The sequence below is a fragment of the Eschscholzia californica genome, unplaced genomic scaffold (genome assembly GCF_041429995.1).
Source record: "Eschscholzia californica isolate CP2 unplaced genomic scaffold, dmEscCali1.0.p SCAF_3, whole genome shotgun sequence".
Classification (NCBI taxonomy): domain Eukaryota; kingdom Viridiplantae; phylum Streptophyta; class Magnoliopsida; order Ranunculales; family Papaveraceae; genus Eschscholzia; species Eschscholzia californica.
In genome coordinates this window covers 33,201,480-33,215,033 of record NW_028238420.1, presented here as the reverse complement: position 1 = coordinate 33,215,033, position 13,554 = coordinate 33,201,480, and the positions used below count along the sequence as shown (strand labels likewise).

At 37.9% G+C, this 13,554-nt stretch overlaps 1 protein-coding gene and 1 long non-coding RNA gene across 3 annotated transcripts; both read right to left on the bottom strand.

Annotated features, from left to right (window-relative positions):
- Positions 1-2,756: 2,756 nt before the first annotated feature.
- Positions 2,757-4,127, bottom strand: LOC147549673 (uncharacterized). The gene has a single exon (XM_086668366.1). It carries the CDS (start codon positions 4,125-4,127, stop codon positions 2,757-2,759), a length of 1,371 nt encoding a protein of 456 aa, XP_086524492.1.
- Positions 4,128-5,419: 1,292 nt separating this feature from the next.
- On the bottom strand, positions 5,420-8,288 carry LOC147549672 (uncharacterized). 2 transcript variants are annotated; one of them, XR_015238048.1, is made up of 5 exons: positions 8,178-8,288; positions 7,824-7,898; positions 7,101-7,178; positions 6,633-6,868; positions 5,420-6,215 (listed from the first exon to the last, which is right to left on the bottom strand). It is a non-coding gene; the product is annotated as an uncharacterized LOC147549672 (long non-coding RNA). The 2 variants fall into 2 exon arrangements; XR_015238047.1 differs by having other exon boundaries at positions 6,633-7,178.
- Positions 8,289-13,554: the final 5,266 nt, after the last annotated feature.

The following is a 13,554-nucleotide window of genomic DNA, read 5'->3' as shown; positions in this document are numbered from 1 at the left end:
GAATGGCGGTCGATGAAACCCAAAAACCAGTTGATGCAGATCCTTCTGACCCTTATTCAGGGGTTCCGTCTGATCGATCCTTGTTGAAAGGATTCAAGAAACACATAGCATTCCAAATATGGAATAAACCGGTAAGTGTGGTGTTGAATTAACTTTGTGATTAAATATTCTTGTTATGTTTGATTTTTTATTTATTTTCAGGAGAGAGCGTTGCTGAAACTACACAATCACGCTCCTGCTGTTCTTACTGGGTCTCTTTCTGTCCAAGAAATTTATGATGAAAAGAAAACACAAATATGGGACTTGGATCGGGAGTGCTCTTTTGTTAAAGAATTGGTTAAGAGCACCGGACTGGCTCACATTGCCAAGTACTCGTACCAGAAGTTGGATCAGATTATAATTTCTGCATTTGTTGAGAGGTGGTACGAGGATACAAATAGTTTCCATATGTCGTTTAGAGAGATGACGATCACACTAGACGATGTAAATCGTATTTGTTCACTTCCGATTGAAGGTCGTGTGGTCGCTGTAGAAGAAGAGGATGAAACAGAAGACTTAAATTTGGTTTCTTGGTATCTAGGAGTTCAGTACGAGGTTGCCGAAGAAGAAATGGGTTCCTCGAGAAGTATCCGGTAGATATGGTTGAGAGAAAACCTCAGTGGTTCGAAAGACGATGACACTGAAGAAAGAAAGATTTATTGTGCACGAGGATACTTACTGCATTTGTTAGGGTCAACACTGTTCGCTGATAAAAGTGGTTCCAAGGTCCCAGTTATTTTCCTACAGTACTTGAGGCACCTGGATGAGACTCCTAAATTCTCTTGGGGTACCGCTGTGCTTGCCTTTCTTTATAGGCAACTTGGGTTAGCCTCGACAAATGGTGCTCATCAGATGGCAGGTTACCTGACACTTTTGCAGGTAATACTTGATTTATATTGATTATTTATAGATTTGTTTAGTTTTAGTTAAAATATTCATGTCTAAGACATTACTTTTTTTTGTAGGCTTGGATAGATGATCATTTTAATCTTGGTTTATCCGTTCCGAACCATTCATATGTGGCTAGCCCTAACATTCCCCATATGCATAAATGGGAGGAGCACATTATGAAAGGAACCCAAAAGAGTGCATTATACAACCTCCGGGAGCAGTTAGACGATCTAACGGAGAGAGATGTAAGTATATTTAAATCTTCTTTTATTTTCTTTTCCTTTTTTGTTCGTATCTTTCATATTTATATGTATCATGTAGGTGATTTGGGATCCATATCGGCCCATGGAGTCCGTAGATGTAATAGATACACCCGAGTACTCATACTACACAGGATGTCTTGTGGTTAACGACATCGCCGAGTCGTATAACCCAGATAGGGCTTTAAGGCAATTGGGGTTGGTTCAGACAATTCCTAAGGCGCCGATTAGACCGAAGAAGGTATTGAAGAAAGGTGAAGTAAAAAATTACGGTAATACTACTTGGTATTGGAAGCGTTGGGAGGATCACCTACTCCACCCCGAAGATAGATCAAAAATTTGTCACCTGGCTCAATGGGGATCCGTACCCAATTATTTAGAGTGGTTCACCAGAGTCTCGCACCCCAGGGTCCAAAATACTCGTTTTCGAAAATCTGGTGAAAAACAATACTTGGGATCAGTGACATACTTTGTAAGTTTTTTACCAAATGTTCTTATATTATCTTCTTCGACTATCATGAGTTTGATTTTTTCCATGTGTGTCTGTTTCCAGTTGGATGGAGCGAAGAGGTGCTTTGCGGCACTAAATCGGACCGACTATACAACAGTTCGTGAAACTTTAGAGATGGTCATCGCTCAACAACTGCTTCCCGATATTCCAACATCCTCTCAAGCTGAACCCTCTCAAGTTGAACCCTCTCAAGCTGAACCCTCTCATCCTTCCCAGCTAGTGGACGGACCTAGAAGGAAACCCGCTGTAAAAAAGAGGCCAAGAAAAAATGCATGACAACGGGTGGATATGGAAAAAAAACATTTTGGATATTGAATCATTTTGAATGTTATGAATCTTTTTTGAATGTTATGAAACTTTTTGGATATTATTAATGTAGATGTGATGAACTTGTTCGGTTCGTTTTGGATATTATTAATGTGGAATGTGATAAACTTTTTGGGTTCGAATAAATGTTCATGTTTATAAAACTATTTGAATTTGAGTTGATAACAAGAAGGAAAAAAACAGTACTCTGCTCGGAGAGGACGGTCCGTCCAGTGAGACAAGGTCCCGGAGGTCGTCCAGTCCAAACATAAACCCGGGGCTAAAATTTAGTCCCAGATTAACCCATCCGTCCTGAGACGGACAGGACAGTCCGTCTTGTGAGACAAGGTCCCGGAGGTCGTCACAGTCCGAACATAAACCCGGGGCTAAAATTTAGTCCCGGGTTAACCCATCCGTCCTGAAACGGACAGGACAGTCCGTCTTGTGACACAAGGTGCCGGAGGTCGTCACAGTCCAAACATCAACCCGGGGCTAAAATTTAGTCCCGGGTTAACCCATCCGTCCTGAAACGGACAGGACGGTCCGGACAGTAAGTTTTTCTCTTTTCTCTCTTTTCTCTCTCTCTCTGTTAGTTATATCAAGAATTACTTTAAATTACTCTAATATAATTAAAAATTAAACCTCAAAATAATATTACTTTAAATTACTCTAATATAATCTCAAAAATTTCTAATTAAAAATTTTACTTCAAAACAATCTCATATATCTTTTTCAATCATCAAGATTAACTACGAATCTGAAGGTTCATTTGACTCGCTACGTGGAGAGTAGAACGCGCCTTCGTTGTCAATTCTGTCTCCAACAAGATCGAACCAACCTCGGGCCTCATTAGTTGCATATCTCTGCCATTGTAATGCAAGTGGAGGAAGTATAGCATTTCTCCCAAGTTTAATAGAAACAAAATGACAGTCGTTGACATACCCAATGCATATCATTTCATAATTTTGAGACAAGTTACCTGACTGTGAAACTGGGGAACCATTACGCAAGGGTAAGAAAGTTGTTGAACCTGCTAAAGTGAGATGAACCAATACACAGTTGTAATGAGTGGAGACGACATAATTAGCATAAGGGTGACTGTAGTACCAATCTCTGTCAACACCTGGATCAAAGTTGTTAGTTGCCGCTAAGGCGGAATAATAGTCATCATTAAACATCTCTTCCCAAAAATCTTTGTGATTATGAAGATCTTCGATGACGATCTTCCGAATCTCTTTCCAACCAGTACTTAGAGGAAAGCCAAGTCCTTGAGCTACAGCATGGTACCCACAATGACCATCGCCCGACACGTCATTTATAGCATTTATAAATGGATAAATAATAACCGGCATTTGATCTAAATAACAGTCTCCACTCCCTCGGGTAGCCCGAGTATTACGTGTACGTACGATGGGAGGTGATGGAAGATCTTCATCAATGCATTTGGCATATTCGAAAGCGGATAAGTTTCTTTTCGTTGATTTTGCGACTTCCTTCTCTTTTTTGCTCATTTTGTTCTTCTTTGGAGCACCTTTAGTTATGGTCTTTTGTAATGGCTCAGACAAGTTGGTCGTAAGCGGTGAGACAACGTCCCTCAACCTTTCAAGTATTGTTTTCCTCTCAGGACCGGTCGACCTACCCCACAACATATGAAGTAGTTCCATTTCATGTGATGAGTCAAGATCATTGTACTCCTCCGGAGTGGGATTAATTGATAATTGAGTCCATTGATGGTGAATGATATCTAATGGAAATACCTTTTGTTGTTTCATTAAATCAATCATCTCGTGTGCACAAGGAAGCCCATAAACAGATCGGAGAACACATCCACAATTTTTGACGTTAATGGTAATACCATCTGCACGGTGTATCTCATCTACCATTAGGTCTAAGGCAGCATGTGAAACATACCCTCTAAGATCTCTCATAAACTTGCTTTGGTGAGGGCCCTTCACCTTTGTACGACTATACTCAAATGAAGCTTTGATCTCTCGAATAGCTATCTCGTTCATGGCATGTATAGATTCCCAACATGTAACATAGTTGCCTTCGGAGTTGCCTAAATGTTTTTTCAACTTTGCATGAGCCCCCTCGACACGATTGGTTGTACTATTACCCATATGCATCACCTGATTCGTCCATGCTGTGACATTCGTCTATTTGCTGAAAGAGATATGTTAGGAAGAGTGTTAATAAACACTCATAGCTTTTTTTGTCATGTACTAGAATTTGTAGCAACTTATAAGACATCCAACTGCAGATTAGGTTTGCAATATTTTGTCACTAAAAGGTCATTTTGAGGGTGTTATTATACCATTAAAGTTATATTGTGACAACACCTTGACATCTTCTACATATTAACAACAATGAGAGCTGCAATATAAAGTTCTCGGTTGTGAAACAAAGTGCACTGAGTGAATTTCTGATAAAGCATATTAAGACAAACTCCATTATTGCGGATCCGCTAACTAAGGGATTACCACTGAAGGTGTTTAATGGGAACATTGTTCTCATTGGTGTTATATTATTATATGGTAATAAGGTTTAGTGAGAGATTTTACACATAGTGTTTGGTGTTATTCAAACATTTCTCCATGTTATGGTATTTTGTATTTTCTGCAGAAATAAAGTAATAAGCTAATTTACACTATTTCCTATTGTGTTAAGGTCGATCTCACTAAAATTAAGGTAGGACTAGTTGGAAATAGGCATGGTAAGGTCACATTGCATGTAAATTTCATGCTACACGTCCATGATTGATCTATGTCATTTGGTTATGTTGGTATGTGTGACTACTGATGGATTTAGTGACGATTGAATGTTACGAAAGTCCCTTTATACTAGCATAACTAATGGACCAGATTGTTCGGCATACCTGCTATTTGATAGCACATTTTGAGCTCATAAGAATGTACGCATTTCTAGATAACATATATGGTCCAAGTGGGAGATTGTTGGAAAAAATTCCAGCATATGTGGACTCACATATGTAAAGACATGTGTATGGCTATCTCAATACATAGTCAAGTCGTAATGTGTTCTAATACGGATTGACTTGACCAGTAGGTATCGAAGTGTCATGGAATAAACGTGTAGAGATCTTTAAGTGATTTCTAATTTGATGAGGGACCAAATTAGAAATAAAAGTCTATAAATAGGGGTTATGGTCCCCATTATGGCTTCTTCTCAAGCTTTCTATTTGTGTGACATCCCTTCATCACAAAAAGAAATTATTCCAAGGGAGGAAGAACCAAATGGAAGATCATATCAACAAAATCAGTTCAATTACATTAGGCTATGGATCACAAGGAATGCTTCCTGCTTGTAATTGGGTTTATGTATATACTAGGCTATAGCCCGTTCCTTCGGCACGGAGCCTTTTGTGGAGCATTAATTTACCAAGTTGCAACCATTTCTTTAAATAAAATCAACAAAACATTAATTTACATAACCAAGAAAATAGAAAGGTATTAAAAAAATGTAGATATCAAATTTTCTCTTGTTTAGATACGAAATAAAACAATACATTGGGGATGTCAAAATAGGGATGATGGTTATTTCTGGTCTAGATATAAATAAAACAATAAAATGTAGATGTCAAATTCAAAATGATCAATCGCTGGTGAATGTTAGGTGGTACCATGGTAACGACGGTTGACGGGTGCGCTGAGGTGCTCAAGTAAAATGATGTTGTTTGACAAAACACACAGAGCTTATATCTCCCTCAAGAGTCCTATGCCAACACACTCTTACAACCAACATTAGTCAACCAAACTACCACAACCATTACCTTCAGTTGGACGCCTTTAGAAGAACCCCAAGTTCGTACTAATTGTTTCTCATTTTCCTTTTCATCTAAAAGAATAACCTTCACCAAGTTTAACGGAAACCACAAGTTATTCGTACATCAAACCAGAGGGCTATCTCAAATCCACAATTGGAAAGATGAACAGTTTGGCACAAGTTCTTTGGATCAACAAACACAAACACCTTTTTTTTTCCGGAAGGCCTACTAACCTCTATTTGTTAAGATAATAGCTTATAATATAAAGGGCTAGTAGTTCAAACCTTAGGGAGTGGCTAGATCTTTCCAAACAACTCCTCAACCCGCTTTGTTTGATTAACATACCCATCCAGACCAGAAGCCAGGTGTTCTTCGACTGTTGATCCCATAGTTGCTGCAAACTCAACTGGTCCCACTTCACAAGCTGTAAAACAGAGGAGCAAAAATTGCCCAAAAGTAAAACAGTTATCAAACATAATTATGGTGTTCTTTTTCTTTCTCTGTTTGAAGCTAAATTGCTTGAGACAGACTTGTTGCAGGGTCACAATAATCATTTTAGTTTATAATAAACTTATTTTAGGGCTTAACCGGGTGGAACTAAAATCAGATTAGCGAGCCAGATATCCATCCATATTCTGAAATATGATTTTAGCAGAGAGGTTCCAAGATTTAATTCAACAAAAGACTAACACCACTAAGACTTAGTTTGCAAATTTCATAGAATTCAACAAAAGAAGATGAAGTATGCCGCGTTTGAAACCAACCTAATAATGTAATGAAGAGAATCTTAAACACTACAGATTTATCTCACAAAAAAGGTAAGAAGATCAAGAAAGTATACCTGTTCGTCATTGAAAGAATAGTCCTTTGCTGAATTTGGGGATAGCCTCCTTATGAAGTCGTATTTGTCATCAGAATGGGCAGGAAATCCTTTGAGTAACTAACTGGTCCCAAGGAGATATCGAAGGTCTTATCTTACCCCAGAAGGCTGAAGGAGTCCTGCTTGTTTAAAACAGTTGTTGCCATTAACTTTGACTTATGTCCATATTTTTTAATGTAATCGTACCCCTTCGTGACCTGCAAATATTATGTAATTTAGCTCCATGATGGAAAGAGCCAAAGTGCCGCTCAGTAGGAAGTGCACACACGGAGGAGGAAAACAATATGTAGTCCTCAACTACGTCTCTATCCCTATGTCTTAAATACATCTAAATAGAGAACTTAAATTCTACAATTTTTTTCCCTGAAGTATAATGAAGTTCTATCTGAGCAATGATATGTGAAAGTCAAGCATAAAAATGCAGCTAACCAAAGCCAACCCAGGATCTTCTTCAATATCACAAGCAGCTTGTATCTCAACATCACCAGTGTGATTGCGAGCCTGGTCCTGAAAAACATTGTTGCCAATAAATTATTTCTTCAACCAAAACTGCATACGTGTGAAATATGACGTGGCATGTTTTTAAATCGATGGTCTTGTGCTAAAGTTCAGTCGGAGCCTTTCAGACATTAATCGTAAAAGGAAAAAAATATTTTGCCAACAGTAGTAAAAGATTATGAGATGAACTATAAATGATGTTAAGTAATAAATCAACTCAAACATACCATGTTATGCGCGGAACACTAATAGCAACAAAATTAATGGAATAAATAAATTTATACAAATTTAATGTCTTATAAGGAAAAGCTGTGCAATGTGCAAAACTTTGATCTTTGATGCGTAAAATAGCATAATTGCATAAATGATGAAAACAACAAAAGGGAAAAGAAGAAAGATTATAGAGAAGAATCGAAGAAAAAGAGAGGGCTTATAGCATAAATGATTTTAACTATTAAGGAAGAGATTTAGGTTTCCAGAACATAGCATGAAATGTTAAAGGTGAGGTTCAAAATAACCAAGCATTCAACGTAGAGAGATGCTATCACAAATTGAATCAAGCATTGAGGAAAAATAAACAACACATTGAACAAAAAAAGGAAATCCGGATTGAAAAAACAAAATCGACAAAAATTAGATGAAACTACAACTTACTTGTAATGAAGTGAGACATAAAGTTACAATAGTAGGGTCTTTTCTCCTTCCATCCTATCCCAAACAATTAGGGTTCTAGAAAAAAAAAACAGAAAAAGTACATCAAAAAATAAAAGTGGCGGTCAACAAATATATGCAAAAAAATCAACATCAATTCATCATAAAATAAAAGAAATAAAATAGCATACAGTAAAAGAAATAAAATAAGTTACCACTCATGAGCTCCTGCAACTTTTGCAAATCAAAAAGCAAAAACAACACTTCACCACTTAGAATCCTAGTAATCCCTCACTCAAGGTTCCATAGCAGTAAAGTAAATAAAAAACAATTAAGAGAAAGAAGATTGAGTAATACCTTAACTTGGTAGCTCTGTCGCTTCTGATCAATATCTTCCATTGAAGAAATTTGTCCCAAATAGAGATGATACAGAGAGAGAAATCGAGGGAGAGGCGTTTGAGGGGATCTGAGAATTGAAGAGAAGTAACGGATGGAATTAAAGAGTCCTCTTTGGATAGAGACACAACAGATAGAATAAAGGGCAGGATTTGATCTGTCCCAAAACAAAGGTCGGATTTGTGTGGTTTTAAAGACTCGCCCTACATTTAATAGGAGAAGGTGAACAAATAAATATTTTTTTTGTGAGAAGGTAAGAGATCTGAAGGCCAACATTAAATGATAAACTGAATAAACGACTTGATTTATCCTGAGGTTTGTTGGTCATCACCCATCCACCTGTTTTATTATATAGATGTTAATGTATGTTATTTGATTTAATTATAATCGTATTAGAAATATGCTTAGATTATGATTTACAGATAAATTTTCCAACATATCTCTCTCACAGTCCCTCCATATATCTCACTCTCTGTTTTGCATACACAGTTCCAACAAAGGGAAGCATTCCCTTCTCAAAACGAGACCTCTAGGAGGGTCTCGCCAAACTCTCCTCGAGGGTTTCGTGATCGACCAACCACATGTAGGGTTTTGTGTATCCTATACACTATCTAGTGTTCTAAGCGGAATCTCAAACATCATATGTTAACACTAGATTTCCCATGATCATATGCATAAACTAATCAATGAACTAGAAGAGGGATAAATACCTTAACGCGTTTTCCCTCGAACCCTTCCAATCGCGTGTGAAGATCGAGAGCTCCAAGTGTAGCTCCTCTACTCGAGACACCGAGTGAATAGACTTGATCTCCCTTCCTTTCAGACTGCTAGGACTTACTAGAAGGTTGAGAAGAAGTCTTCTTCTTGATTAGATTGATGGAACGGGAGCTTTTTCTCTATATTCCTCTCTCTCCACTAGCTGTATATTGAGAGAGAGAGAGCTGTATATTTTTCTTCTAGAGAAAAATCCACACCTTTTCTGTTCTCAACTGACCCAATATATAGACAAACCCTAATTAGAATCCTATTCAGATTAGGTCTTTCTATTTTCGGGTCACAGAAAAGATAATTACCAAAATACCCTTTTGGGGTATTTTGACAATCCCTTAAGTGTGGCCGGCCAGAACAGCCCACCATGGGCTTTCTATGGCCGGCCCACTCAATCTGGTCGGCCATCACATGGCCGGCCTAATGAGCCTTCCTCCGGGCACCTCTTTCAAGGCCCGGTTCTCTCTATCTTGTTCCGAATCTCCATTCGAACCCTTTCGGCCTTTCCAGTTGGATCCCATCCATCTTTAGCCTGTTCCCGTCTAGTCAAGTCTCTCTGATCAAGTTACCACTCTTATGTGTAACCCGTTGTAGGATCCGGTCTATGTTAGCCGCGAATCAACTCCTTGATCCGACGATCGCAGTTGGCTTCTAGCAAAGCATTACGACCCCTAATTGGACCGGACTGGATGATCTTCATCGTGTGGTCATCGTTATCCTAACTGACAAATTGATTGCATTGCCACCTTGGGCGAAGGACACTCCTTCGGAAGGACATCTCCTTCAGACCGAACGGATAAATCCTTCAGTGTCCCACTTGTACTTAGAACAAGTGCAATGCTCGATTCCCATGTCACTTAGTATCTCATCTGATACGTCATACCCTTCAGACTTTCTTGATCTGGAGAACAACTGTCAATAAAAATGATTAACCATTAATCTATTTGAGTGTGGCCACACATTTTCCAGTTGCTTCTCCTCAAGTGGCCCGGAGATACTTAATCCTAACTTAATAGGTAGACATCATCCAGTCTTGTACTCCTACTTAACTTCATGTCTATCCTGTCTCCCCCAGTACTCCGCCTTTATAACCTCCTTTTACGGCGCGGTGTTTGACGGTACCAAAGTTCGACATTCCTTACATAAGATGAGTGGAGTACTCATGTTTAAGGAATCTCTCCAATCTTGCCTATGAGAGTTCGTGACGTTTTTCAACTCTTTGAAGAACTCTCATCTTTGGGATATCTAGTGTATATTCTCCAATCATACACCCATGTAATTTACTTAAATACCATATTCCTATAGCCCATGGAACTGCGTTGTCAGTCAATTCCCATGCTAGTGTTCTTGAGTCATTGTTGTCCATGCAATGACCTGGACTAGGGACTTAATAATGAATCTATTCCATGTTCACTTAGTAGGGTTCCATTTACCAGATCACGTATCTGATAAACCTACTTGGAATGCCTCATTATTTTTGGACTGTCGATTAAATACTAAACCATGATTTAACGACGAAATAACTAACTTATTTCTGATTATAAGAGTTTGTAAATCTTGAGCCTTCCCGTGTAACTCCTTAACCCTCTAGTTTACCAGTCTAAGCTTTTCAGGAAAGCTTAATGCCTATGACCTTAGTATTACCTCCATACTTAGTCAAAGGTGACAGTTTAGTTAATAGATCAAATCTATATGGATTTTGTTTGTTATCATCCGATGATAATCTTTAGTATCACCATACTAAATTAAAACTTCCCAAGTTTTAACTACTTTCTTTTATTTGTAAAGTTTGCAACAGTCTCTGCCTGGAACCTTTCCAGCTTACTGTTCTTCCATGTCAAGATTGTCATCTTATTCTGGAAGTTTGCAACATATGACTTTTCAACCTTTTATTTTCATACCGAGATCTCACAAGTTCTTCTCAAGTACATTGTGTGATCCAGATCAGCTCATCTGGATTTGATTGGTGACGACCATAAATACTCCAAGTACTTTGCGACGTCGAGGCGAATGCTAATCATGTCCCACATGACCGATCTTATGTCTTTTGCATAACCATCTTTCTCATGCGTGCTTGCTCATCAGAATCCTTCAGATTCTGAATCTTGCTAAGCTGTGTGCCATGAGACTTGGGTAGAAATACTCTGTTTGAGTGTTTCACATTGGACTTTTCAAGACCTTTTCTTGAACAAGTCTTATCACCTTCTCGATCCATCTCCATAGATCTTTGGTGCCCAAAAAGCATTTCACCTTTATGTGGTCCTTTTATTGAGTCAGTTCTAGACTGTTTTCAACATCAGAATGTTGTTCTCAATCTCTAGTATGTCGTCTACATACCAGACCAAAGAAAACTGGGTCACTCCCACTAACCTTCTTGAACTTCTTAAATTCAAGATTTCTCTTCATTCCTAAAGAAAACAACTCTTGTATACTTTGCTGTATCGAAGATTTCAACTCCTAGATCTTTAGTCATGCTCTGGGAAACACCAATGTTTCTATCCTTGTCTGTTTTTCACTTTGAAAAACCTATTTGGACTTAACAGGAACCCTTCCTTTAAGCAAAATAGACCAAGTTCCAAACTTGATTTCAGACATGGATTCCATTCTGATCATATGGCTCCAAGCCATGTTTCAGAGTGATTCCGTCACAGCTTCTGTGTAGCTAGCTCATTAATCTTCTTCAGCCGGATCTCCATCCTCTGAGACAGATTTATGAGCTTTCAAGGTCTATAAGGGGTGTGAGCAACTTTGAGACACTCTCAACTCTTTGAAAGTTCTCCTGCAAATCTCATTCGCTTTATGAGGGAGGATCTTCGAGATCTTCCATCTCTACCTCTCTTTTCATGTCTATTGGCTCTGAATAGATAAAAACCGCAATTACTGACATTCGTACACAACTGTTAGTTTTGTTGCTCGAATGGAATTTCTTCTATATCTAATATTTCTCCCACTTGTCTTCTTGAAATAACTCTTATTTCAAGGAAGACACCACCACGAGCAACAACCTCCTTGTTCTCTGATTGCTTGTGGAAGAATCCCCAATATTTATTTATCCCATAAATAAATATTCTTTCTTGATATGCAAACTTGGTTCTCGGAAACCATTTACGTTTCATATCTATAGACCTTCAGAAAAGACCTCTTTTGGAACCCTTCCAAACCCATACTCTTATGGTGTCTTTTCAGCTTTTGACGGAATATGGTTAGCTAGGAAGAACGACCGTGTTTGAGAATATATCCTAGAAAGTGTTCGGAAGATTGGCCTTAACCCATCATTGATCGACTCATGTCTCACATGTTTGATTACTCCCACTAGACTCATCATCCATATGATGTGTTTGTGGAGCAAGGTGAGAAACTATTTCTCAACTTCTTTTGATGGTCATCAAATTTCTGATTCAAATATTTATCATCTCGATCCAATCGAATGACTTATATTTTCGTCAAGTGGATTCAGGTTGACTCTAGTTAGTGTACCAATAGTTTTACGTACATCTGTATGTACAAAGACTATTAGTTTACTAGTCATTTCTCCCTTTCTAAAAGGTGACTTTGTCAAATGGCCACGTTGAACAAAATTCACATGTGTCGTATGATTCAAAATCATTAGGCTTAGAAGTCCATACCATTGGATCTTCTTCATGTGTTTTATGTCAATTTGACCAATGACAAAACATGAGTTGACCTCTTTGAATCCTTTGATTATAGCCTATCGTATCATTGTTAATGCTCTTGGTTCTCTAAGAACCTTTTGTTAATTTAGCACTATTTTAAAACATCTGATGTTTCTAGAAGAACATAATAACGCTTATTAAGTTCTACCTAGATTAGTGTCTAAAAGAAGACTTTGATCCCTTTCAGCATCCTTAGCAACTCTTTGCTTCTGCTCCCTCTTGGATCCTTTCTTCTTTTAGTCAAGTATATTATTTCCACGAAGGGAATCTACAAAACTTGCTAGATTAACTTAGTCAACAAAGATACAAGAATCAGAATTCGTAATTCCTTTTCTTTCGTCTTCCAGGTACTCAGGATAGTTTCCTTGAATGGCCTAGCCATTTCTTTAGAAACCTTTACGTCGACCCTTTAACCTTTTGAATCATAAGAACTCTTCTTATATTCTTTTGGTAACTGAATCTTAAGAACGTTTCTTAGATTCACTTTTCCTCAATGTTCTTTTCAAGATGACTTTCTTAGAGGCACCATCCTCTCCATTCACGACTTCTAGTGGAACTCTTCCTTTAGTTGTCGAATGGTTGTGTATGCATCCATATCATTAATCTCTACGTGAGAGAAGAATTTTATGGATGTTAACAAAAGACTTTGGATAATCATATCCTCAGTCGTCTGAAGAACCAACGAACATTAGGAATAAGATATTCTCGGACGTTTTCTTTATTTCGAATTCGAGAACGTTTCTCGGATTCCTTTCCAATCATGAAAATAATTTTCGTTTAATTCCTTCTGAAGGAATGAACGAAGGTTGGAAAACTATTTTCTAATAGTCATATATCCTCTACTTTAAAAGAAAATAAAACAAAATCCTAAAACTTATTATCATTGCAAAAACAAT